We start from the raw sequence: 27494 nt of genomic DNA, 5'->3' as shown, positions 1-27494 counted from the left end.
CCGTTCTCTCTGCCGTTCTCTCTGCCGTCGCTTGCCGTTCTCTCTGCCGTTCTCTCTGCCGTTCTCTCTGCCGTCGCTTGCCGTTCTCTCTGCCGTCGCTTGCCGTTCTCTCTGCCGTTCTCTCTGCTGTCGCTTGCCGTTCTCTCTGCTGTCGCTTGCCGTTCTCTCTGCCGTCGCTTGCCGTTCTCTCTGCTGCCGCTTGCCGTTCTCTCTGCTGTCGCTTGCCGTTCTCTCTGCCGTCGCTTGCCGTTCTCTGCCGTTCTCTCTGCCGTCGCTTGCCGTTCTCTCTGCTGTCGCTTGCCGTTCTCTCTGCCGTTCTCTGCTGTCGCTTGCCGTTCTCTCTGCTGTCGCTTGCCGTTCTCTCTGCCGTTCTCTCTGCCGTCGCTTGCCGTTCTCTCTGCCGTTCTCTCTGCTGTCGCTTGCCGTTCTCTCTGCTGTCGCTTGCCGTTCTCTCTGCCGTTCTCTCTGCTGTCGCTTGCCGTTCTCTCTGCTGTCGCTTGCCGTTCTCTCTGCCGTTCTCTCTGCTGTCGCTTGCCGTTCTCTCTGCCGTTCTCTCTGCCGTTCTCTCTGCCCGCTTGCCGTTCTCTCTGCGTCGCTTGCCGTTCTCTCTGCCGTTCTCTCTGCCGTCGCTTGCCGTTCTCTCTGCTGTCGCTTGCCGTTCTCTCTGCCGTTCTCTGCTGTCGCTTGCCGTTCTCTCTGCTGTCGCTTGCCGTTCTCTCGCCGTTCTCTCTGCCGTCGCTTGCCGTTCTCTCTGCCGTTCTCTCTGCCGTCGCTTGCCGTTCTCTCTGCCGTTCTCTCTGCTGTCGCTTGCGTTCTCTCTGCCGTCGCTTGACGTTCTCTCTGCTGTCGCTTGCCGTTCTCTCTGCCGTCGCTTGCCGTTCTCTCTGCCGTCGCTTGCCGTTCTCTCTGCCGTCGCTTGCCGTTCTCTCTGCCGTCCTCTCTGCTGTCGCTTGCCGTTCTCTCTGCCGTCGCTTGCCGTTCTCTCTGCCGTCGCTTGCCGTTCTCTCTGCCGTTCTCTCTGCTGTCGCTTGCCGTTCTCTCTGCCGTTCTCTCTGCCGTCGCTTGCCGTTCTCTCTGCTGTCGCTTGCCGTTCTCTCTGCTGTCGCTTGCCGTTCTCTCTGCCGTTCTCTCTGCCGTCGCTTGCCGTTCTCTCTGCCGTTCTCTCTGCCGTCGCTTGCCGTTCTCTCTGCCGTTCTCTCTGCCGTCGCTTGCCGTTCTCTCTGCCGTTCTCTCTGCCGTCGCTTGCCGTTCTCTCTGCTGTCGCTTGCCGTTCTCTCTGCCGTTCTCTCTGCCGTCGCTTGCCGTTCTCTCTGCTGTCGCTTGCCGTTCTCTCTGCCGTTCTCTCTGCCGTCGCTTGCCGTTCTCTCTGCCGTCGCTTGCCGTTCTCTCTGCCGTCGCTTGCCGTTCTCTCTGCCGTCGCTTGCCGTTCTCTCTGCCGTCGCTTGCCGTTCTCTCTGCCGTCGCTTGCCGTTCTCTCTGCCGTTCTCTCTGCCGTCGCTTGCCGTTCTCTCTGCCGTCGCTTGCCGTTCTCTCTGCCGTTCTCTGCTGTCGCTTGCCGTTCTCTGCTGTCGCTTGCCGTTCTCTCTGCCGTCGCTTGCCGTTCTCTCTGCCGTCGCTTGCCGTTCTCTCTGCCGTCGCTTGCCGTTCTCTCTGCCGTCGCTTGCCGTTCTCTCTGCCGTCGCTTGCCGTTCTCTCTGCCGTTCTCTGCTGTCGCTTGCCGTTCTCTCTGCTGTCGCTTGCCGTTCTCTCTGCCGTCGCTTGCCGTTCTCTCTGCCGTCGCTTGCCGTTCTCTCTGCCGTCGCTTGCCGTTCTCTCTGCCGTCGCTTGCCGTTCTCTCTGCCGTTCTCTCTGCCGTCGCTTGCCGTTCTCTCTGCCGTCGCTTGCCGTTCTCTCTGCCGTCGCTTGCCGTTCTCTCTGCCGTCGCTTGCCGTTCTCTCTGCCGTCGCTTGCCGTTCTCTGCCGTTCTCTCTGCCGTCGCTTGCCGTTCTCTCTGCTGTCGCTTGCCGTTCTCTCTGCCGTTCTCTCTGCCGTTCTCTCTGCTGTCGCTTGCCGTTCTCTCTGCCGTTCTCTCTGCCGTTCTCTCTGCCGTTCTCTCTGCCGTCGCTAGCCGTTCTCTCTGCCGTTCTCTCTGCCGTCGCTTGCCGTTCTCTCTGCCGTCGCTTGCCGTTCTCTCTGCCGTTCTCTCTGCCGTTCTCTCAGCCGTCGCTTGCCGTTCTCTCTGCCGTTCTCTCTGCTGTCGCTTGCCGTTCTCTCTGCTGTCGCTTGCCGTTCTCTGCCGTTCTCTCTGCTGTCGCTTGCCATTCTCTCTGCCGTTCTCTCTGCCGTCGCTTGCCGTTCTCTCTGCCGTCGCTTGCCGTTCTCTCTGCCGTTCTCTCTGCCGTTCTCTCTGCCGTCGCTTGCCGTTCTCTCTGCCGTTCTCTCTGCCGTCGCTTGCCGTTCTCTCTGCTGTCGCTTGCCGTTCTCTCTGCCGTTCTCTCTGCTGTCGCTTGCCGTTCTCTCTGCCGTTCTCTCTGCCGTTCTCTCTGCCGTTCTCTCTGCCGTCGCTTGCCGTTCTCTCTGCTGTCGCTTGCCGTTCTCTCTGCCGTTCTCTCTGCCGTCGCTTGCCGTTCTCTCTGCCGTTCTCTCTGCCGTCGCTTGCCGTTCTCTCTGCTGTCGCTTGCCGTTCTCTCTGCCGTCGCTTGCCGTTCTCTCTGCCGTCGCTTGCCGTTCTCTCTGCCGTCGCTTGCCGTTCTCTCTGCCGTCGCTTGCCGTTCTCTCTGCCGTTCTCTCTGCCGTTCTCTCTGCCGTCGCTTGCCGTTCTCTCTGCCGTCGCTTGCCGTTCTCTCTGCCGTCGCTTGCCGTTCTCTCTGCCGTCGCTTGCCGTTCTCTCTGCCGTCGCTTGCCGTTCTCTGCCGTTCTCTCTGCCGTCGCTTGCCGTTCTCTCTGCTGTCGCTTGCCGTTCTCTCTGCCGTTCTCTCTGCCGTTCTCTCTGCTGTCGCTTGCCGTTCTCTCTGCCGTTCTCTCTGCCGTTCTCTCTGCCGTTCTCTCTGCCGTCGCTTGCCGTTCTCTCTGCCGTTCTCTCTGCCGTCGCTTGCCGTTCTCTCTGCCGTTCTCTCTGCCGTCGCTTGCCGTTCTCTCTGCCGTTCTCTCAGCCGTCGCTTGCCGTTCTCTCTGCCGTTCTCTCTGCTGTCGCTTGCCGTTTTTCTGCCGTTCTCTCTGCTGTCGCTTGCCGTTCTCTCTGCCATTCTCTCTGCCGTTCTCTCTGCTGTCGCTTGCCGTTCTCTCTGCCGTTCTCTCTGCCGTCGCTTGCCGTTCTCTCTGCTGTCGCTTGCCGTTCTCTCTGCCGTTCTCTCTGCTGTCGCTTGCCGTTCTCTCTGCCGTTCTCTCTGCCGTTCTCTGCTGTCCAACTGTTAACGCCGTGGTGAAGAGTCGTCGACTCCCATTTCTGAGTGTCAAGATTCGATTCCGCTAAGAATCAACTCCTAAGATTCAGTATTTTTTTGGAATGGGAGGACAGTGATTTAGTTACTTCCAAGAACACACAAATGCATCCTTCATAGCGAGGGACTTAGAGCGAGGCGAGGGGAACGGTATTGGCAGGTCGGCCACCAGGTTAGACAGTCAAGAACCGTGCGCTAGACCTATCAATCGGCAATCAAATGCTGCATCTAGCAATTTCTTGGCCTTCAATATCTTGCATCACCATTGAATAGGCTTAAGATATTCTACACGCGATTGAAGACTGAACACACCGTCATCATTAGGGAAAAGCAGGGGCACAGTCATTAGTTCCGTTAATGTCGTGTACTATAGCGGGTGTGATAACATGTCTCTGTGTTGTAGGTTGTGGTCCTGACCAACTCCCCTCTAGAGGAGCAGCAGCGTGTTGGAGACTTCTGTCACAGTAACGGCATCAAGCTGGTGATCGCTGACACACGGGGACTCTTCGGACAGCTCTTCTGTGACTTCGGAGAGGAGATGCTGGTGATCGATACCAACGGAGAGCAGCCTCTCTCTGCTATGATCTCCATGATCACCAAGGTTAGTACCATAGATCCCTACGCCCTAGATCCCTACGCCCTAGATCCTACACCTTGAGTGCTGTCATCACTCAAGCTGGTGTCCTACTAGATAGATCATATCTGGTTGATGTACTCGTATCTGATTACCACTCATCTAGGTTTTCTATGTTGTGCTGATCTCATACCTGCTTCAGAGTAGTACAGCCAGAAGAGGACTGGCCACCCCACATAGCCTGGTTCCTCTCTAGGTTTCTTCCTAGGTTTTGGCCTTTCTAGGGAGTTTTTCCTAGCCACCGTGCTTCTACACCTGCATTGCTTGCTGTTTGGGGTTTTAGGCTGGGTTTCTGTACAGCACTTTGAGATATCAGCTGATGTACGAAGGGCTATATAAATAAATTTGATTTGATTTGATTCTGTCTTTGTATGGGACATTTTGTGCCTATCAAATCCCCCTCTCTTCTCTTGTCGGTGTAAGACACCCCTAGTCATCTCAACCTCTCGTGTGTGTGTGTGTAGGACGCTTCAGGCGTGGTGACGTGTCTAGACGAGGCTCGCCACGGGTTTGAAAGCGGAGACTTCGTGACCTTCACCGAGGTCCAGGGCATGACGGAGCTCAACGGCTGCCAGCCAGTAGAAATCAAGACCCTGGGTGAGTCATATTTTATATTATATATTTTAACATTACAATATAATATAACACACATTTTGGTTAATAAAATATGTAAGTCAGTCCTCTTCCTCTAATGAAGGGATTATGATGCAATCATTGCAAGGAAGGAAATCTGATTTCATTGGTCCTCAACACGCGGCTGTCCTTAAGTTGGTCCTCAACACGCGGCTGCCCTTTAGTTGGTCCTCAACACGCGGCCGTCCTTTAGTTGGTCCTCAACACGCGGCTGTCCTTTAGTTGGTCCTCAACACGCGGCCGTCCTTTAGTTGGTCCTCAACACGCGGCTGTCCTTTAGTTGGTCCTCAACACGCGGCCGTCCTTTAGTTGGTCCCCAACACGCGGCCGTCCTTTAGTTGGTCCTCAACACGCGGCTGTCCTTTAGTTGGTCCCCAACACGCGGCTGTCCTTTAGTTGGTCCCCAACACGCGGCTGTCCTTTAGTTGGTCCTCATCACGCGGCTGTCCTTTAGTTGGTCCTCATCACGCGGCTGTCCTTTAGTTGGTCCTCAACACGCGGCTGTCCTTAAGTTGGTCCTCAACACGCGGCCGTCCTTTAGTTGGTCCTCAACACGCGGCTGTCCTTTAGTTGGTCCTCAACACGCGGCTGCCCTTTAGTTGGTCCTCAACACGCGGCTGTCCTTTAGTTGGTCCTCAACACGCGGCTGCCCTTTAGTTGGTCCTCAACACGCGGCTGTCCTTAAGTTGGTCCTCAACACGCGGCCGTCCTTTAGTTGGTCCTCAACACGCGGCTGTCCTTAAGTTGGTCCTCAACACGCGGCCGTCCTTTAGTTGGTCCTCAACACGCGGCTGTCCTTTAGTTGGTCCTCAACACGCGGCTGTCCTTTAGTTGGTCCTCAACACGCGGCTGTCCTTTAGTTGGTCCTCAACACGCAGCTGTCCTTTAGTTGGTCCTCAACACGCGGCTGTCCTCAACACGCGGCTGTCCTTTAGTTGGTCCTCAACACGCGGCTGTCCTTTAGTTGGTCCTCAACACGCGGCTGTCCTCAACACGCGGCTGTCCTTTAGTTGGTCCTCAACACGCGGCTGCCCTTTAGTTGGTCCTCAACACGCGGCTGCCCTTTAGTTGGTCCTCAACACGCGGCTGCCCTTTAGTTGGTCCTCAACACGCTTTAGTTGGTCCTCAACACGGCTGCCCTTTAGTTGGTCCTCAACACGCGGCTGCCCTTTAGTTGGTCCTCAACACGCGGCTGCCCTTTAGTTGGTCCTCATCACGCGGCTGCCCTTTTTGGTCCTGCTGTCCTCAACACGCGGCTGCCCTTTAGTTGGTCCTCAACACGCGGCTGTCCTTTAGTTGGTCCTCAACACGCGGCTGTCCTTTAGTTGGTCCTCAACACGCGGCTGTCCTCAACACGCGGCTGTCCTTTAGTTGGTCCTCAACACGCGGCTGTCCTTTAGTTGGTCCTCAACACGCGGCTGTCCTTTAGTTGGTCCTCAACACGCGGCTGTCCTTTAGTTGGTCCTCACACGCGGCTGCCCGGTTGGTCCTCAACACGCGGCTGCCCTTTAGTTGGTCCTCAACACGCGGCTGCCCTTTAGTTGGTCCTCAACACGCGGCTGTCCTTTAGTTGGTCCTCAACACGCGGCTGCCCTTTAGTTGGTCCTCAACACGCGGCTGCCCTTTAGTTGGTCCTCAACACGCGGCTGTCCTTTAGTTGGTCCTCAACACGCGGCTGTCCTTTAGTTGGTCCTCAACACGCGGCTGTCCTTTAGTTGGTCCTCAACACGCGGCTGTCCTTTAGTTGGTCCTCAACACGCGGCTGTCCTTTAGTTGGTCCTCAACACGCGGCTGTCCTTTAGTTGGTCCTCAACACGCGGCTGTCCTTTAGTTGGTCCTCAACACGCGGCTGTCCTTTAGTTGGTCCTCAACACGCGGCTGTCCTTTAGTTGGTCCTCAACACGCGGCTGTCCCTAACACGCGGCTGTCCTTTAGTTGGTCCCTCAACACGCGGCTGTCCTTTAGTTGGTCCTCAACACGCGGCTGTCCTTTAGTTGGTCCTCAACACGCGGCTGTCCTTTAGTTGGTCCTCAACACGCGGCTGTCCTTTAGTTGGTCCTCAACACGCGGCTGTCCTTTAGTTGGTCCTCAACACGCGGCTGTCCTTTAGTTGGTCCTCAACACGCGGCTGTCCTTTAGTTGGTCCTCAACACGCGGCTGTCCTTTAGTTGGTCGGCTGTCAACACGCGGCTGTCCTTTAGTTGGTCCTCAACACGCGGCTGTCCTTTAGTTGGTCCTCAACACGCGGCTGTCCTTTAGTTGGTCCTCAACACGCGGCTGTCCTTTAGTTGGTCCTCAACACGCGGCTGTCCTTTAGTTGGTCCTCAACACGCGGCTGTCCTTTAGTTCCTCAACACGCGGCTGTCCTTTAGTTGGTCCTCAACACGCGGCTGTCCTTTAGTTGGTCCTCAACACGCGGCTGTCCTTTAGTTGGTCCTCAACACGCGGCTGTCCTTTAGTTGGTCCTCAACACGCGGCTGTCCTTTAGTTGGTCCTCAACACGCGGCTGTCCTTTAGTTGGTCCTCAACACGCGGCTGTCCTTTAGTTGGTCCTCAACACGCGGCTGTCCTTTAGTTGGTTCAACACGCGGCTGTAAGTTGGTCCTCAACACGCGGCTGTCCTTTAGTTGGTCCTCAACACGCGGCTGTCCTTAGTTGGTCCTCAACACGCGGCTGTCCTTTAGTTGGTCCTCAACACGCTGTCCTTTAGTTGGTCCTGCCCTTTAGTTGGTCCTCAACACGCGGCTGTCCTTTAGTTGGTCCTCACGCGGCTGCCCTTTAGTTGGTCCTCAACACGCGGCTGCCCTTTAGTTGGTCCTCAACACGCGGCTGCCCTTTAGTTGGTCCTCAACACGCGGCTGCCCTTTAGTTGGTCCTCTCACACGCGGCTGCCCTTTAGTTGGTCCTCAACACGCGGCTGCCCTTTAGTTGGTCCTCAACACGCGGCTGCCCTTTAGTTGCTGCCCTTTAGTTGGTCCTCAACACGCGGCTGCCCTTTAGTTGGTCCTCAACACGCGGCTGCCCTTTAGTTGGTCCTCAACACGCGGCTGCCCTTTAGTTGGTCCTCAACACGCGGCTGCCCTTTAGTTGGTCCTCATCACGCGGCTGCCCTTTAGTTGGTCCTCAACACGCGGCTGCCCTCTAGTTGGTCCTCAACACGCGGCTGCCCTTTAGTTGGTCCTCAACACGCGGCTGTCCTTTAGTTGGTCCTCAACACGCGGCTGTCCTCAACACGCGGCTGTCCTTTAGTTGGTCCTCAACACGCGGCTGTCCTTTAGTTGGTCCTCAACACGCGGCTGTCCTTTAGTTGGTCCTCAACACGCGGCTGTCCTTTAGTTGGTCCTCAACACGCGGCTGTCCTTTAGTTGGTCCTCAACACGCGGCTGTCCTCAACACGCGGCTGCCCTTTAGTTGGTCCTCAACACGCGGCTGTCCTCAACACACGGCTGCCCTTTAGTTGGTCCTCAACACGCGGCTGCCCTTTAGTTGGTCCTCAACACGCGGCTGCCCTTTAGTTGGTCCTCAACACGCGGCTGCCCTTTATTTAGTTGGTCCTCAACACGCGGCTGCCCTTTAGTTGGTCCTCAACACGCGGCTGCCCTTTAGTTGGTCCTCAACACGCGGCTGCCCTTTAGTTGGTCCTCAACACGCGGCTGCCCTTTAGTTGGTCCTCATCACGCGGCTGCCCTTTAGTTGGTCCTCATCACGCGGCTGCCCTTTAGTTGGTCCTCAACACGCGGCTGCCCTTTAGTTGGTCCTCAACACGCGGCTGCCCTTTAGTTGGTCCTCAACACGCGGCTGTCCTTTAGTTGGTCCTCAACACGCGGCTGTCCTTTAGTTGGTCCTCAACACGCGGCTGTCCTTTAGTTGGTCCTCAACACGCGGCTGTCCTTTAGTTGGTCCTCAACACGCGGCTGTCCTTTAGTTGGTCCTCAACACGCGGCTGTCCTTTAGTTGGTCCTCAACACGCGGCTGTCCTTTAGTTGGTCCTCAACACGCGGCTGTCCTTTAGTTGGTCCTCAACACGCGGCTGTCCTTTAGTTGGTCCTCAACACGCGGCTGTCCTTTAGTTGGTCCTCAACACGCGGCTGTCCTTTAGTTGGTCCTCAACACGCGGCTGTCCTTTAGTTGGTCCTCAACACGCGGCTGTCCTTTAGTTGGTCCTCAACACGCGGCTGTCCTTTAGTTGGTCCTCAACACGCGGCTGTCCTTTAGTTGGTCCTCAACACGCGGCTGTCCTTTAGTTGGTCCTCAACACGCGGCTGCCCTTTAGTTGGTCCTCAACACGCGGCTGCCCTTTTAGTTGGTCCTCAACACGCGGCTGCCCTTTAGTTGGTCCCCAACACGCGGCTGTCCTTTAGTTGGTCCCCAACATGCCGCTGTCCTTTAGTTGGTCCCCAACACGCGGCTGTCCTTTAGTTGGTCCCCAACACGCGGCTGTCCTTTAGTTGGTCCTCATCACGCGGCTGTCCTTTAGTTGGTCCTCAACACGCGGCTGTCCTTTAGTTGGTCCTCAACACGCGGCTGTCCTCAACACGCGGCTGTCCTTTCGTTGGTCCTCAACACGCGGCTGTCCTTTAGTTGGTCCTCAACACGCGGCTGTCCTCAACACGCGGCTGCCCTTTAGTTGGTCCTCAACACGCGGCTGCCCTTTAGTTGGTCCTCAACACGCGGCTGCCCTTTAGTTGGTCCTCAACACGCGGCTGTCCTTTAGTTGGTCCTCAACACGCGGCTGCCCTTTAGTTGGTCCTCAACACGCGGCTGCCCTTTAGTTGGTCCTCAACACGCGGCTGTCCTTTAGTTGGTCCCCAACACGCGGCTGTCCTTTAGTTGGTCCTCAACACGCGGCTGTCCTTTAGTTGGTCCCCAACACGCGGCTGTCCTTTAGTTGGTCCTCAACACGCGGCTGTCCTTTAGTTGGTCCTCAACACGCGGCTGCCCTTTAGTTGGTCCCAACACGCGGCTGTCCTTTAGTTGGTCCTCAACACGCGGCTGTCCTTTAGTTGGTCCTCAACACGCGGCTGTCCTTTAGTTGGTCCTCAACACGCGGCTGTCCTTTCGTTGGTCCCCAACACGCGGCTGTCCTTTCGTTGGTCCCCAACACGCGGCTGTCCTTTCGTTGGTCCCCAACACGCGGCTGTCCTTTCGTTGGTCCCCAACACGCGGCTGTCCTTTCGTTGGTCCCCAACACGCGGCTGTCCTTTCGTTGGTCCCCAACACGCGGCTGTCCTTTCGTTGGTCCCCAACACGCGGCTGTCCTTTCGTTGGTCCCCAACACGCGGCTGTCCTTTCGTTGGTCCCCAACACGCGGCTGTCCTTTCGTTGGTCCCCAACACGCGGCTGTCCTTTCGTTGGTCCCCAACACGCGGCTGTCCTTTCGTTGGTCCCCAACACGCGGCTGTCCTTTCGTTGGTCCCCAACACGCGGCTGTCCTTTCGTTGGTCCCCAACACGCGGCTGTCCTTTCGTTGGTCCCCAACACGCGGCTGTCCTTTCGTTGGTCCCCAACACGCGGCTGTCCTTTCGTTGGTCCCCAACACGCGGCTGTCCTTTCGTTGGTCCCCAACACGCGGCTGTCCTTTCGTTGGTCCCCAACACGCGGCTGTCCTTTCGTTGGTCCCCAACACGCGGCTGTCCTTTCGTTGGTCCTCAACACGCGGCTGTCCTTTCGTTGGTCCTCAACACGAGGCTGTCCTTTAGTTGGTCCCCAACACGAGGCTGTCCTTTAGTTGGTCCTCAACACGCGGCTGTCCTTTCGTTGGTCCTCAACACGAGGCTGTCCTTTAGTTGGTCCTCATCACGCGGCTGTCCTTTCGTTGGTCCTCATCACGCGGCTGTCCTTTAGTTGGTCCTCAACACGCGGCTGTCCTTTAGTTGGTCCTCAACACGCGGCTGTCCTTTAGTTGGTCCTCAACACGCGGCTGTCCTTTAGTTGGTCCTCAACACGCGGCTGTCCTTTCGTTGGTCCTCAACACGCGGCTGTCCTTTCGTTGGTCCTCAACACGCGGCTGTCCTTTCGTTGGTCCTCAACACGCGGCTGTCCTTTAGTTGGTCCCCAACACGCGGCTGTCCTTTCGTTGGTCCCCAACACGCGGCTGTCCTTTCGTTGGTCCTCAACACGCGGCTGTCCTTTCGTTGGTCCTCAACACGAGGCTGTCCTTTAGTTGGTCCCCAACACGAGGCTGTCCTTTAGTTGGTCCTCAACACGCGGCTGTCCTTTCGTTGGTCCTCAACACGAGGCTGTCCTTTAGTTGGTCCTCAACACGCGGCTGTCCTTTAGTTGGTCCTCAACACGCGGCTGTCCTTTAGTTGGTCCTCAACACGCGGCTGTCCTTTAGTTGGTCCTCAACACGCGGCTGTCCTTTAGTTGGTCCTCAACACGCGGCTGTCCTTTAGTTGGTCCTCAACACGCGGCTGTCCTTTAGTTGGTCCTCAACACGCGGCTGTCCTTTAGTTGGTCCTCAACACGCGGCTGTCCTTTAGTTGGTCCTCAACACGCGGCTGTCCTTTAGTTGGTCCTCAACACGCGGCTGTCCTTTAGTTGGTCCTCAACACGCGGCTGCCCTTTAGTTGGTCCTCAACACGCGGCTGCCCTTTTAGTTGGTCCTCAACACGCGGCTGCCCTTTAGTTGGTCCCCAACACGCGGCTGTCCTTTAGTTGGTCCCCAACATGCCGCTGTCCTTTAGTTGGTCCCCAACACGCGGCTGTCCTTTAGTTGGTCCCCAACACGCGGCTGTCCTTTAGTTGGTCCTCATCACGCGGCTGTCCTTTAGTTGGTCCTCAACACGCGGCTGTCCTTTAGTTGGTCCTCAACACGCGGCTGTCCTCAACACGCGGCTGTCCTTTCGTTGGTCCTCAACACGCGGCTGTCCTTTAGTTGGTCCTCAACACGCGGCTGTCCTCAACACGCTGCTGCCCTTTAGTTGGTCCTCAACACGCGGCTGCCCTTTAGTTGGTCCTCAACACGCGGCTGCCCTTTAGTTGGTCCTCAACACGCGGCTGTCCTTTAGTTGGTCCTCAACACGCGGCTGCCCTTTAGTTGGTCCTCAACACGCGGCTGCCCTTTAGTTGGTCCTCAACACGCGGCTGTCCTTTAGTTGGTCCCCAACACGCGGCTGTCCTTTAGTTGGTCCTCAACACGCGGCTGTCCTTTAGTTGGTCCCCAACACGCGGCTGTCCTTTAGTTGGTCCTCAACACGCGGCTGTCCTTTAGTTGGTCCTCAACACGCGGCTGCCCTTTAGTTGGTCCCAACACGCGGCTGTCCTTTAGTTGGTCCTCAACACGCGGCTGTCCTTTAGTTGGTCCTCAACACGCGGCTGTCCTTTAGTTGGTCCTCAACACGCGGCTGTCCTTTCGTTGGTCCCCAACACGCGGCTGTCCTTTCGTTGGTCCCCAACACGCGGCTGTCCTTTCGTTGGTCCCCAACACGCGGCTGTCCTTTCGTTGGTCCCCAACACGCGGCTGTCCTTTCGTTGGTCCCCAACACGCGGCTGTCCTTTCGTTGGTCCCCAACACGCGGCTGTCCTTTCGTTGGTCCCCAACACGCGGCTGTCCTTTCGTTGGTCCCCAACACGCGGCTGTCCTTTCGTTGGTCCCCAACACGCGGCTGTCCTTTCGTTGGTCCCCAACACGCGGCTGTCCTTTCGTTGGTCCCCAACACGCGGCTGTCCTTTCGTTGGTCCCCAACACGCGGCTGTCCTTTCGTTGGTCCCCAACACGCGGCTGTCCTTTCGTTGGTCCCCAACACGCGGCTGTCCTTTCGTTGGTCCCCAACACGCGGCTGTCCTTTCGTTGGTCCCCAACACGCGGCTGTCCTTTCGTTGGTCCCCAACACGCGGCTGTCCTTTCGTTGGTCCCCAACACGCGGCTGTCCTTTCGTTGGTCCCCAACACGCGGCTGTCCTTTCGTTGGTCCCCAACACGCGGCTGTCCTTTCGTTGGTCCCCAACACGCGGCTGTCCTTTCGTTGGTCCCCAACACGCGGCTGTCCTTTCGTTGGTCCCCAACACGCGGCTGTCCTTTCGTTGGTCCCCAACACGCGGCTGTCCTTTCGTTGGTCCCCAACACGCGGCTGTCCTTTCGTTGGTCCCCAACACGCGGCTGTCCTTTCGTTGGTCCCCAACACGCGGCTGTCCTTTCGTTGGTCCCCAACACGCGGCTGTCCTTTCGTTGGTCCTCAACACGCGGCTGTCCTTTCGTTGGTCCTCAACACGAGGCTGTCCTTTAGTTGGTCCCCAACACGAGGCTGTCCTTTAGTTGGTCCTCAACACGCGGCTGTCCTTTCGTTGGTCCTCAACACGAGGCTGTCCTTTAGTTGGTCCTCATCACGCGGCTGTCCTTTCGTTGGTCCTCATCACGCGGCTGTCCTTTAGTTGGTCCTCAACACGCGGCTGTCCTTTAGTTGGTCCTCAACACGCGGCTGTCCTTTAGTTGGTCCTCAACACGCGGCTGTCCTTTAGTTGGTCCTCAACACGCGGCTGTCCTTTCGTTGGTCCTCAACACGCGGCTGTCCTTTCGTTGGTCCTCAACACGCGGCTGTCCTTTCGTTGGTCCTCAACACGCGGCTGTCCTTTAGTTGGTCCCCAACACGCGGCTGTCCTTTCGTTGGTCCCCAACACGCGGCTGTCCTTTCGTTGGTCCTCAACACGCGGCTGTCCTTTCGTTGGTCCTCAACACGAGGCTGTCCTTTAGTTGGTCCCCAACACGAGGCTGTCCTTTAGTTGGTCCTCAACACGCGGCTGTCCTTTCGTTGGTCCTCAACACGAGGCTGTCCTTTAGTTGGTCCTCAACACGCGGCTGTCCTTTAGTTGGTCCTCAACACGCCGCTGTCCTTTCGTTGGTCCTCATCACGCGGCTGTCCTTTCGTTGGTCCTCAACACGCGGCTGTCCTTTCGTTGGTCCTCAACACGCGGCTGCCCTTTAGTTGGTCCTCAACACGCGGCTGTCCTTTCGTTGGTCCTCAACACGCGGCTGTCCTTTCGTTCAGTATAGTGGACGGTGCAGGCAAACTCACAACTATTTAAATCAGAAGCATTCGTTGCCATTGAATATTTCCTGGCTGGAAGGAGAACCACTTTCGTATGATCGTTGAACCCGAGTTGAACTCTGATGGCCAAAGTTACCTCGCAAACTACTCAAACCTGCTTCCCAGGATACCCTTCAGTTTGTGTCGTTGTGGGTTGGGATATAGCGCCATTAACTTGACTTAGTACTGGCGTGGCAATGACATAGGAGGTGGCTAGTCTGCTCAAACCGGGCTGCTGCCGTGGTCCCCGGGAACCGGGCTGCTGCCGTGGTCCCTGGGAACCGGGCTGCATCTTTTAAAGGCATTCTCTTCCATTCATCCATCTCTCTGTCCCCCTCTCTCTCCGTCCCCCTCTCTCTCTGCCCCCCTCTCTCCGTCCAGGCCCCTACACCTTCAGTATCTGTGACACCACAGGGTTCTCCGACTACGTCAGGGGAGGCATCGTCTCTCAGGTCAAGATGCCCCAGAAGGTGGTCTTCGTAAGTACCTCCACATTGTCTTCATGTCATGGTGTGATGGCCAGGTACTTGGTGGATCATTTTTGAACGTGGTGGTTCTCATTAGAACATTTTGTGTCTGTGTTTACACAAGCAGTGCAATTCTGATCATTTGCCCTATTATTTGCAAGAGTTGATCTGATTGGTCAAAAGACCCAAGTGTCAGTGTTATTAAAAATAAACGATCAGAGTTGGGCAACACCGCCTCTGTTACTGGGACTCTTGTAATTTCCCATCTGAATGCATTTGGCTTTTCCACAAGTAGTTATCCTGTCAACTACTAGCCAGGCGCTGTTCTTTCTCTGGCTCTTATCCCTGTCGTTCTCTCCTCCCCCCTGTCTGTAGAAACCCCTGACTGCGTCCATGGCAGAGCCAGAGTTTGTGCTGACAGACTTTGCTAAGTTTGAGCGACCAGGACAGCTTCACCTGGGCTTCCAGGCTCTACACAGCTACCAGAGGAAACACAGCAGGCTTCCCAAGCCCTGGTGCCAGGTACACACACACACACACACACACACACACCTCTGTACCTGGGCTTCCAGGCTCTACACAGCTACCAGAGGAAACACAGCAGGGTTCCCAAGCCCTGGTGCCAGGTACACACACACACACACACACACACACCTCTGTACCTGGGCTTCCAGGCTCTACACAGCTACCAGAGGAAACGGCAGGCTTCCCAAGCCCTGGTGCCAGGTACACACACACACACACACACACACACCTCTGTACCTGGGCTTCCAGGCTCTACACAGCTACCAGAGGAAACGGCAGGCTTCCCCAGCCCTGGTGCGTCAAGCTTTAACTTCTTATGCTTTATTTTTTTCCCTTGTGTGAAAAAACGCAGACTTCTGCATTAATGCGGCCCGTAAGTTTAACCTGTTAGTTATCTAAGTGTCTGAATTAACAAGGTGACTGGGCGTCCTAGTGTGTTGGCTGTCTGCCGCGTTTGAGAAGGTTGGCTGTCTGCCGCGTTTGAGAAGTCAAAGCCCTTTGGATGAGTTCCCTGTACAGATGCCAATATCTTGATTTCTTTGCACACACACACACAGCGTGTACACATGCTGCTCCAGAGACAGTACTGTTCATTTCATATTTTATTGGTCACATACACATGGTTAGCAGATGTTAATGTGAGTGCAGCGAAATGCTTGTGCTTCTAGTTCCGACAATGCAGTAATAACCAACAAGTAATCTAACCTAATAATTTCACAACTACTACCTTATACACACAAGTGTAAAGGGATAAAGAATATGTACATAAGGATATATGAATGAGTGATGGTACAGAGCAGCATAGGCAAGATACAGTAGATGGTATCGAGTACAGTATATACATATGAGATGAGTATGTAAACCAAGTGGCATAGTTAAAGTGGCTAGTGATACATGTATTACATAAGGATGCAGTCGATGATATAGAGTACAGTATATACGTATGCATATGAGATGAATAATGTAGGGTATGTAAACATTATATTAGGTAGCATTGTTTAAAGTGGCTAGTGATACATGTATTACATAAGGATGCAGTAGATGGTACAGAGTATATTCAGTATATACGTATGAGATGAGTATGTAAACAAAGTGGCATAGTTAAAGTGGCTAGTGATACATGTATTACATCTAATTATTAAAGTGGCTAGAGATTTGAGTCTGTGTGTTGGCAGCAGCCCCTCACTGTGATGGCTGTTAGATTTGAGTCTGTGTGTTGGCAGCAGCCCTCACTGTGATGGCTGTTAGATTTGAGTCTGTGTGTTGGTAGCAGCCCCTCACTGTGATGGCTGTTAGATTTGAGTCTGTGTGTTGGCAGCAGCCCTCACTGTGATGGCTGTTAGATTTGAGTCTGTGTGTTGGCAGCAGCCCTCACTGTGATGGCTGTTAGATTTGAGTCTGTGTGTTGGCAGCAGCCCTCACTGTGATGGCTGTTAGATTTGAGTCTGTGTGTTGGCAGCAGCCCTCACTGTGATGGCTGTTAGATTTGAGTCTGTGTGTTGGTAGCAGCCCCTCACTGTGATGGCTGTTAGATTTGAGTCTGTGTGTTGGCAGCAGCCCTCACTGTGATGGCTGTTAGATTTGAGTCTGTGTGTTGGCAGCAGCCCTCACTGTGATGGCTGTTAGGTTTGAGTCTGTGTGTTGGCAGCAGCCCCTCACTGTGATGGCTGTTAGATTTGAGTCTGTGTGTTGGCAGCAGCCCTCACTGTGATGGCTGTTAGATTTGAGTCTGTGTGTTGGCAGCAGCCCCTCACTGTGATGGCTGTTAGATTTGAGTCTGTGTGTTGGCAGCAGCCCCTCACTGTGATGGCTGTTAGATTTGAGTCTGTGTGTTGGCAGCAGCCCTCACTGTGATGGCTGTTAGATTTGAGTCTGTGTGTTGGCAGCAGCCCTCACTGTGATGGCTGTTAGATTTGAGTCTGTGTGTTGGCAGCAGCCCCTCACTGTGATGGCTGTTAGATTTGAGTCTGTGTGTTGGCAGCAGCCCCTCACTGTGATGGCTGTTAGATTTGAGTCTGTGTGTTGGCAGCAGCCCTCACTGTGATGGCTGTTAGATTTGAGTCTGTGTGTTGGCAGCAGCCCCTCACTGTGATGGCTGTTAGATTTGAGTCTGTGTGTTGGCAGCAGCCCCTCACTGTGATGGCTGTTAGATTTGAGTCTGTGTGTTGGCAGCAGCCCCTCACTGTGATGGCTGTTAGATTTGAGTCTGTGTTGGCAGCAGCCCTCACTGTGATGGCTGTTAGATTTGAGTCTGTGTGTTGGCAGCAGCCCTCACTGTGATGGCTGTTAGATTTGAGTCTGTGTTGGTAGCAGCCCCTCACTGTGATGGCTGTTAGATTTGAGTCTGTGTTGGCAGCAGCCCCTCACTGTGATGGCTGTTAGATTTGAGTCTGTGTTGGCAGCAGCCCCTCACTGTGATGGCTGTTAGATTTGAGTCTGTGTGTTGGCAGCAGCCCCTCACTGTGATGGCTGTTAGATTTGAGTCTGTGTTGGCAGCAGCCCCTCACTGTGATGGCTGTTAGATTTGAGTCTGTGTGTTGGCAGCAGCCCTCACTGTGATGGCTGTTAGATTTGAGTCTGTGTTGGCAGCAGCCCCTCACTGTGATGGCTGTTAGATTTGAGTCTGTGTGTTGGCAGCAGCCCCTCACTGTGATGGCTGTTAGATTTGAGTCTGTGTTGGTAGCAGCCCCTCACTGTGATGGCTGTTAGGTTTGAGTCTGTGTGTTGGTAGCAGCCCCTCACTGTGATGGCAGTTAGATTTTTCGGTAGCTCCTACCTATTTATGTATGACTGAGTTGAACTGCCTGTCTTGCCAATTTTAATATTTTTTTCTGTTTGTGCTCGTTAGCGCATTTGCTATTACTTGTGCAAATGTTAACTTTCCGGTAATAGACACCCAATGGGCTTTTTGTGTGTTTTCTGGCACCCCCTTGTGTACGTAGCCGGTAATACTGTAAATCCAAGGATGATAAAAGGAATGGCGATATGTAAATCTGGTTAGCGCTCAACCCTACCTGACACACACTGATAATCCTATTCATTTCCATTGGACTGGTTATTTGTGGAAAACTCATGCAGGATCTTGTGACTGAGTAAATATGTTCAGCTTATTTTCTATTTCCCTAGTGTGTTTTAGCTTCTTTATTCTAGTTATTTAGTAGCACCCACTAGCTTTTTAGCTGCCATTCAAAATGTTGGAGTGCTTTTAATGTCATGCTTTTCTGTGTGTTCCAGGCTGATGGAGAGGAGTTGGTGTCCCTGGCTAAAGAAGTTAACTCCGGCCAGACGGGGTCAGCCAAAGTGGACGAGCTGGATGACAAGCTCATTAAGAAACTGGCCTTCGTCTCCGCCGGCGACCTGGCACCACTCAACGCTTTCATTGGTGGACTGGCCGCACAGGAAGTTCTGAAGGTAAGGAGCCGCTCACTTCCGGTCAGAGCTGTTTCTGCTCTCTGTGTTCCTGCTGTTCTTTATGTTGTCCGACACCTTGTTACTGTGGGGGAGAGAATCATGTTTGGTTTTATATCACCTTATTTAACCAGGTAGGCTAGTTGAGAACACCTTTATTTAACCAGGTAGGCCAGTTGAGAACACCTTTATTTAACCAGGTAGGCTAGTTGAGAACACCTTTATTTAACCAGGTAGGCCAGTTGAGAACACCTTTATTTAACCAGGTAGGCCAGTTGAGAACACCTTTATTTAACCAGGTAGGCTAGTTGAGAACACCTTTATTTAACCAGGTAGGCCAGTTGAGAACACCTTTATTTAACCAGGTAGGCTAGTTGAGAACACCTTTATTTATCCAGGTAGGCCAGTTGAGAACACCTTTATTTAACCAGGTAGGCCAGTGGAGAACACCTTTATTTAACCAGGTAGGCCAGTGGAGAACACCTTTATTTAACCAGGTAGGCTAGTTGAGAACACCTTTATTTAACCAGGTAGGCCAGTTGAGAACACCTTTATTTAACCAGGTAGGCCAGTGGAGAACACCTTTATTTAACCAGGTAGGCCAGTGGAGAACACCTTTATTTCACCAGGTAGGCCAGTGGAGAACACCTTTATTTCACCAGGTAGGCTAGTTGAGAACACCTTTATTTAACCAGGTAGGCCAGTTGAGAACACCTTTATTTAACCAGGTAGGGCCAGTTGAGAACACATTTATTTAACCAGGTAGGCCAGTTGAGAACACATTTATTTAACCAGGTAGGCCAGTTGAGAACACATTTAGTTAACCAGGTAGGCTAGTTGAGAACACCTTTATTTAACCAGGTAGGCCAGTGGAGAACACCGTTATTTAACCAGGTAGGCCAGTGGAGAACACCTTTATTTAACCAGGTAGGCTAGTTGAGAACACCTTTATTTAACCAGGTAGGCCAGTTGAGAACACCTTTATTTAACCAGGTAGGCCAGTGGAGAACACCTTTATTTAACCAGGTAGGCCAGTGGAGAACACCTTTATTTAACCAGGTAGGCCAGTGGAGAACACCTTTATTTCACCAGGTAGGCCAGTGGAGAACACCTTTATTTCACCAGGTAGGCTAGTTGAGAACACCTTTATTTAACCAGGTAGGCCAGTTGAGAACACGTTTATTTAACCAGGTAGGGCCAGTTGAGAACACATTTATTTAACCAGGTAGGCCAGTTGAGAACACATTTATTTAACCAGGTAGGCCAGTTGAGAACACATTTAGTTAACCAGGTAGGCTAGTTGAGATCACCTTTATTTAACCAGGTAGGCCAGTTGAGAACACCTTTTATTTAACCAGGTAGGCCAGTTGAGAACACCTTTTATTTAACCAGGTAGGCCAGTTGAGAACACCTTTATTTAACCAGGTAGGCCAGTTGAGAACACCTTTATTTCACCAGGTCGGCTAGTTGAGAACACTTTTATTTCACCAGGTAGGCCAGTTGAGAACACCTTTATTTAACCAGGTAGGCCAGTTGAGAACAAGTTCTCATTTACAACTGCGACCTGGCCAAGATAACACAAAGCAGTTTGACACAAACAACAACACAGTTACACATGGCGTAAAACAAACATACAGTCAATAATACAGTAGAAAAAAAGATAAGTCTATATACAGTGAATGCAAATAAGGTAAGATAAGGGAGTTAAGGCAATAAATAGGCCATGGTGGCGAAGTAATTACAATATGGCAATCATGTCTGTTCTCCCTCAATAAATCTAATTGTATTAGTCACATGCATCGAATACAACAGGTGTAGGACCTGACAGTGAAATGCTTACTTACTTACCAACAATGCAGTTTAACAAATACGAATAAGAAGTATAAGGAACAAGCCATTTAAGAGCAGCAGTAACATAACGACAGCGAGGCTACATACAGCTTGTACCGGTACAGAGTCAATGTGCAGGAGCACCGGTTAATCGAGGTAATATGTACACGTAGGTAGAGTTATTAAAGTGACTATACATAGATAATAACAGAGTAGCAGCAGCGTGGGGGGGGGGTTCAAATAGTCTGGGTAGCCATTTGATCAGCTGTTCAGGAGTCTTATGGCTTGGGAGTAGAAGCTGTTTAGAAGCCTCCTGGACCTAGACTTAGAGCCCGGTACCGCTTGCCGTGCGGTACCGGAGAGAACAGTCTGACTGTTGGCTGGAGTCTTTGATAACTTTTTGGGCCTTCCTCTGACTGGTATAGAGGTCCTGTGGCAGGAAGCTTGGCCCCAGTGATGTACTGGGCCTTCCTCTGACACCGCCTGGTATAGAGGTCCTATGGCAGGAAGCTTGGCCCCAGTGATGTACTGGGCCTTCCTCTGACACCGCCTGGTATAGAGGTCCTATGGCAGGAAGCTTGGCCCCAGTGATGTACTGGGCCTTCCTCTGACACCGCCTGGTATAGAGGTCCTGTGGCAGGAAGCTTGGCCCCAGTGATGTACTGGGCCTTCCTCTGACACCGCCTGGTATAGAGGTCCTATGGCAGGAAGCTTGGCCCCAGTGATGTACTGGGCCTTCCTCTGACACCGCCTGGTATAGAGGTCCTGTGGCAGGAAGCTTGGCCCCAGTGATGTACTGGGCCTTCCTCTGACACCGCCTGGTATAGAGGTCCTGTGGCAGGAAGCTTGGCCCCGGTGATGTACTGGGCCTTCCTCTGACACCGCCTGGTATAGAGGTCCTGTGGCAGGAAGCTTGGCCCCAGTGATGTGCTGGGCCTTCCTCTGACACCGCCTGGTATAGAGGTCCTATGGCAGGAAGCTTGGCCCCGGTGATGTACTGGGCTGTTCTCACTACCCTCTGTAGTGTCTTGCAGGCCGTGCAGTTGCCATACCAGGCAGTGATGCAACCAGTCAGGATGCTCTCGATGGTGCAGCTGTAGGACCTTTTGAGGATCTGAGGACCCATGCCAAATCTTTTCAGTCTCCTGAGGGGAAATAGGTTTTGTTGTCAAATCAAATCAAATCAAATTTTATTTGTCACATACACATGGTTAGCAGATGTTAATGCGAGTGTAGCGAAATGCTTGTGCTTCTAGTTCCGACAATGCAGTAATAACGAGCAAGTAATCTAACTAACAATTCCAAAAAAACTACTGTCATACACAGTGTAAGGGGATAAAAATATGTACATAAGGATATATGAATGAGTGATGGTACAGAGCAGCATAGGCTAGATACAGTAGATGATATCGAGTACAGTATATACATATGAGATAAGTATGTAAACCAAGTGGCATAGTTAAAGTGGCTAGTGATACATGTATTACATAAGGATGCAGTCGATGATATAGAGTACAGTATCAACGTATGCATATGAGATGAACAATGTAGGGTAAGTAACATTATATAAGGTAGCATTGTTTAAAGTGGCTAGTGATATATTTACATCATTTCCCATCGATTCCTATGATTAAAGTGGCTGATGTAGAGTCAGTGTCATTGACAGTGTGTTGGCAGTAGCCACTCAATGTTAGTGGTGGCTGTCTGATGGCCTTGAGATAGAAGCTGTTTTTCAGTCTCTCGGTCCCAGCTTTGATGCACCTGTACTGACCTCGCCTTCTGGATGGCAGCGGGGTGAACAGGCAGTGGCTCGGGTGGTTGATGTCCTTGATGATCTTTATGGCCTTCCTGTAGCATCGGGTGGTGTAGGTGTCCTGGAGGGCAGGTAGTTTGCCCCCGGTGATGCGTTGTGCAGACCTCACTACCCTCTGGAGAGCCTTACGGTTGAGGGTGGTGCAGTTGCCATACCAGGCGGTGATACAGCCCGCCAGGATGCTCTCGATTGTGCATCTGTAGAAGTTTGTGAGTGCTTTTGGTGACAAGCCGAATTTCTTCAGCCTCCTGAGGTTGAAGAGGCGCTGCTGCGCCTTCCTCACGATGCTGTCTGTGTGAGTGGACCAATTCAGTTTGTCTGTGATGTGTATGCCGAGGAACTTAAAACTTGCTACCCTCTCCACTACTGTTCCATCGATGTGGATGGGGGGGTGTTCCCTTGTGCCCGCTTCACGACTGTCTTGGTGTGTTTGGACCATTGTAGTTTGTTGATGTGGACAACAAGGAACTTGAAGCTCTCAACCTACTCCACTACAGCCCTGTCGATGAGATAGCGGGATTTGTTATAAGCTTCCAGGTTAGAGTCCCGCTTCTTGAAAGCGGCAGCTCTAGCCTTCAGGTCAGTGCAGATGTTGTCTGTAGTCCATGATTTCTGGTTGGGGTATGTACGTACGGTCACTGTGGGGACGATGTCATCGTTGCACTTATTGATGAAGCCAATGACAGATGTGGTGTACTCCTCAATGCCATTGGAGGAATATCGGAACATGTTCCAGTATGTGATGGCAAAACAGTCCTGTAGTTTAGCATCTGCTTCATCTGACCACTTCCGTATTGATCTCTGGTGCTTCCAGCTTTAATTCTTGCTTGTAAACAGGAATCAGGAGGATGGAATTATGGTCAGATTTTCCAAATGGAGGGAAAGGGAGAGTTTTGTACGTGTCTCTGTGTGTGGAGTAAAAGTGGTCCAGAGTTTTTTTCCCCTCTGGTTGCACATTAACATGCTGATAGAAATGAGGTTTAACAGATTTAAGTTTCCCTGCATTAAAGTCTCCGGCTACTAGGAGCGCCGCCTCTGGGTGAGTGTTTTCTATTGGTGGAATACAGCTCATTCAATGCTGTCTGGGTGAGTGTTTTCTATTGGTGGAATACAGCTCATTCAATGCTGTCTGGGTGAGTGTTTTCTATTGGTGGAATACAGCTCATTCAATGCTGTCTGGGTGAGTGTTTTCTATTGGTGGAATACAGCTCATTCAATGCTGTCTGGGTGAGTGTTTTCTATTGGTGGAATACAGCTCATTCAATGCTGTCTGGGTGAGTGTTTTCTATTGGTGGAATACAGCTCATTCAATGCTGTCTTAGTGCCTCTGACTGTGGTGGTATGTAAACAGCTACAGAAAATACAGAAACTCTCTAGGTAGATAGTGTGGTCTACAGCTTATCATGAGATACTCTACCTCAGGCGCGCAAAACCTTGAGACTTCCTTAGATATCGTGCACCAGCTGTTATTTACCAAAATACATAGTCCTCCCCCTTGTCTTACCAGACGCCTCTGTTCTATCCTGCTGGTACAGCGTTTAACCAGCCAGCTGGTGACTCCCGAGTGGCGCAGCGGTCTAAGACACTGCATCTCAGTGCAGGAGGCGTCACTACAGTCCCTGGTTCAAGTCCAGGCTGTGTCACATCCGGCCGTGATTGGGAGTCCCATAGGGCGGCGCACAGTTGGCCCAGCGTCGTCCGGGGGGGCCGTCATTGTAAATAAGAATTTGTTCTTTAACTGAGTTAAAGTGAATTACTTTTATTTATTTTTATTTAAGGTCTAAACCTGTTGTATTCGGCGCACATTTGATTTATTGTCCGTTCTGGACCCTTACGGGCCGCTCTGACTCAGGCTAACTTTCGTACTGATCCTGTGTAAATTAAACAACCCTCCCATCTAAGCCACTCCGTGTACAGGGAGGCAGCCTGTATTACACCGCTGTCTTCAAGTTCTGAGCAATTTCAGTGGTTTTTGAGGTTGGCTGGATTAATAACAAAATAATCCCAGTTTTTGGTTTCTATTATTATTATTATTTTACATTATTATGAAATAATGACATTACTATGATTGTAGAGCTTATTAATGGAAATTCCAAACATTCAATTGTCCAAACCATTTAAAATATTCCATATTCTCTGTCAGGTCTACATTGGGTAGACCTCAATAGACCACATTTAGTAAATGACTAAATAATAACATATTTCAATATTACTTCATTTTTTTCTTTGACTTTGTTCCCCTCCTTAAAGTCATCATCTCTGCTCAGACAGTAGCAGTCATGTTTGTGTGCTGAATATTTGCTTAATGAGAACTACAACTCACTACAGGAATGTTCATGCCCATAATGCAGTAGCTGTACAGTATTATAACTGTGTGTGTGTGTCCTAGGCGTGTACAGGGAAGTTCATGTCCATAATGCAGTAGCTGTACAGTATTATAACTGTGTGTGTATGTCCTAGGCGTGTACAGGGAAGTTCATGTCCATAATGCAGTAGCTGTACAGTATTATAACTGTGTGTGTGTGTCCTAGGCGTGTACAGGGAAGTTCATGTCCATAATGCAGTAGCTGTACAGTATTATAACTGTGTGTGTATGTCCTAGGCGTGTACAGGGAAGTTCATGTCCATAATGCAGTAGCTGTACAGTATTATAACTGTGTGTGTATGTCCTAGGCGTGTACAGGGAAGTTCATGTCCATAATGCAGTAGCTGTACAGTATTATAACTGTGTGTGTGTGTCCTAGGCGTGTACAGGGAAGTTCATGTCCATAATGCAGTGGCTGTACAGTATTATAACTGTGTGTGTGTGTGTCCTAGGCGTGTACAGGGAAGTTCATGCCCATAATGCAGTGGCTGTACAGTATTATAACTGTGTGTGTATGTCCTAGGCGTGTACAGGGAAGTTCATGTCCATAATGCAGTGGCTGTACAGTATTATAACTGTGTGTGTATGTCCTAGGCGTGTACAGGGAAGTTCATGCCCATAATGCAGTGGCTGTACAGTATTATAACTGTGTGTGTGTGTGTCCTAGGCGTGTACAGGGAAGTTCATGCCCATAATGCAGTGGCTGTACAGTATTATAACTGTGTGTGTGTCCTAGGCGTGTACAGGGAAGTTCATGCCCATAATGCAGTGGCTGTACAGTATTATAACTGTGTGTGTGTGTCCTAGGCGTGTACAGGGAAGTTCATGCCCATAATGCAGTGGCTGTATTTTGATGCTCTGGAGTGTCTGTCTGAGGAAGAGGGAGGAGCCATGCTCACTGAGGAGGACTGTGCCCCTGTGAGTATACCCCACACACACACACCTACCCACACACACCTACCCCACACACACCTACCCCACACACACACACCTACCACACACACACACCTACCACACACACACACACCACACACACCTACACACACACACCTACACACACACACCTACCACACACACACCTACCACCACACACCTACCACACACACACACCTACCACACACACACACACCTACCACACACACCACCACACACACCTACCACACACATCTACCACACACACACACACACACACACACACCTACCACACACACACACCTACCACACACACACACACCTACACACACACACACCTACCACACACACACACCTACCACACACACACCTACCACACACACACACCTACCACACACACCTACCACACACACACCTACCACACACACACCTAACACACACCTAACACACACCTACCACACACACCTAACACACCTAACACACCTACCACACACCTACCACACACCTACCACACACACACACACACCTACCACACACACCTACCACACACACACACACCTACCACACACACCTACCACACACACCTACCACACACACCTACCACACACACCTACCCCACACACCTACCACACACACCTACCACACACACCTACCACACACACACCTGCCACACACCTACCACACACACACCTACCACACACACCTACCACACACACACACACACCTACCACACACACACACACACACCTACACACACACACACCTACACACACACACACACCTACCACACACACACACCTACCACACACACACACACCTAACACACACACACACACCTACCACACACACACACACCTAACACACACACACACACCTAAAACACACACACACCTAAAAACACACACACCTACCACACACACCTACCACACACACACACCTAACACACACACACCTACACACACACACACACCTACCACACACACACCTACCACACGCACACACCTACCACACACACACCTACCACACGCACACACCTACCACACGCACACACCTACCACACACACACACCTACCACACGCGCACACACACACACCTACCACACGCGCACACACCTACCACACGCACACACACCTACCACACGCACACACACCTACCACACACCTACCACACACACACCTACCACACACACACCTACCACACACGCACCTACCACACACACGCACCTACCACACACACGCACCTACACACACACACACCTACCACATACACATACCACATACACCTACCACACACACACGCACCTACCACACACACGCACCTACCACACACACACCTACCACACACACACACCTACCACACACACACCTGCCACACACACGCACCTGCCACACACACACCTGCCACACACACGCACCTGCCACACACACGCACCTGCCACACACACGCACCTACCACACACATGCACCTACCACACACACACACGCACCTACCACACACCTACCACACACCTACCACACACACACACACCTACCACACACACACACACACCTACCACACACACACCTACCACACCCACACACCTACCACACACACACCTACCACACACCTACCACACACACACCTACCACACACACACCTACCACACACACACACACCTAACACACACCTACCACACACACACACACACCTACCACACACACACCTACCACACACACACCTACCACACACCTACCACACACACACCTACCACACACCTACCACACACACACACACCTAACACACACCTACCACACACACACACCACACACACCTAACACACACCTACCACACACACACACACCTACCACACATCTACCACACACACACACACCTACCACACATCTACACACACACACACACCTACCACACATCTACCACACACACACACACCACCACACATCTACCACACACACACACACCTACCACACACCACCACACACACACACCTACCACACCCACACACCTACCACACACACCTACCACACCCACACACCTACCACACACACACCTACCACACACACCTACCACACACCTACCACACCTACCACACACACACCTACCACACACCACCACACACACACACACACCTACCACACACACACACCTACCACACACACACACACACACCTACCACACACACCACACCACACACCTACCACACCACCACCACACACACCTACACACACCTACCACACACACACACCTACCACACACCTACCACACACACACACACACCTACCACACACACACACCTACCACACACACACACACACACCTACCACACACACACACACACACCTACCACACACACACACACACCACACACACACACACACCACACACACACACACCTACCACACACACACCTACCACACACACACACACCTACCACACACACACACACCTACACACACACACACCCCT

At 52.3% G+C, this 27494-nt stretch overlaps 1 protein-coding gene across 1 annotated transcript in view; it reads left to right on the top strand.

Annotated features, from left to right (window-relative positions):
• The window catches only part of LOC112225766 (ubiquitin-like modifier-activating enzyme 1), a 63778-nt gene that overhangs the window by 10895 nt on the left and 25389 nt on the right, over window positions 1-27494 (top strand). The window contains 6 exon segments of the mRNA XM_042299855.1: window positions 3823-4020; window positions 4518-4650; window positions 14093-14190; window positions 14554-14700; window positions 17938-18114; window positions 24927-25037. Coding sequence (XP_042155789.1) covers window positions 3823-4020; window positions 4518-4650; window positions 14093-14190; window positions 14554-14700; window positions 17938-18114; window positions 24927-25037 — 864 coding nt within the window.

The sequence above is a fragment of the Oncorhynchus tshawytscha genome, linkage group LG16, assembly GCF_018296145.1.
Source record: "Oncorhynchus tshawytscha isolate Ot180627B linkage group LG16, Otsh_v2.0, whole genome shotgun sequence".
Classification (NCBI taxonomy): Eukaryota; Metazoa; Chordata; class Actinopteri; order Salmoniformes; family Salmonidae; genus Oncorhynchus; species Oncorhynchus tshawytscha.
The sequence above is the reverse complement of the archived record's forward strand: the minus strand, read 5'-3'. Positions and strand labels throughout refer to the sequence as shown.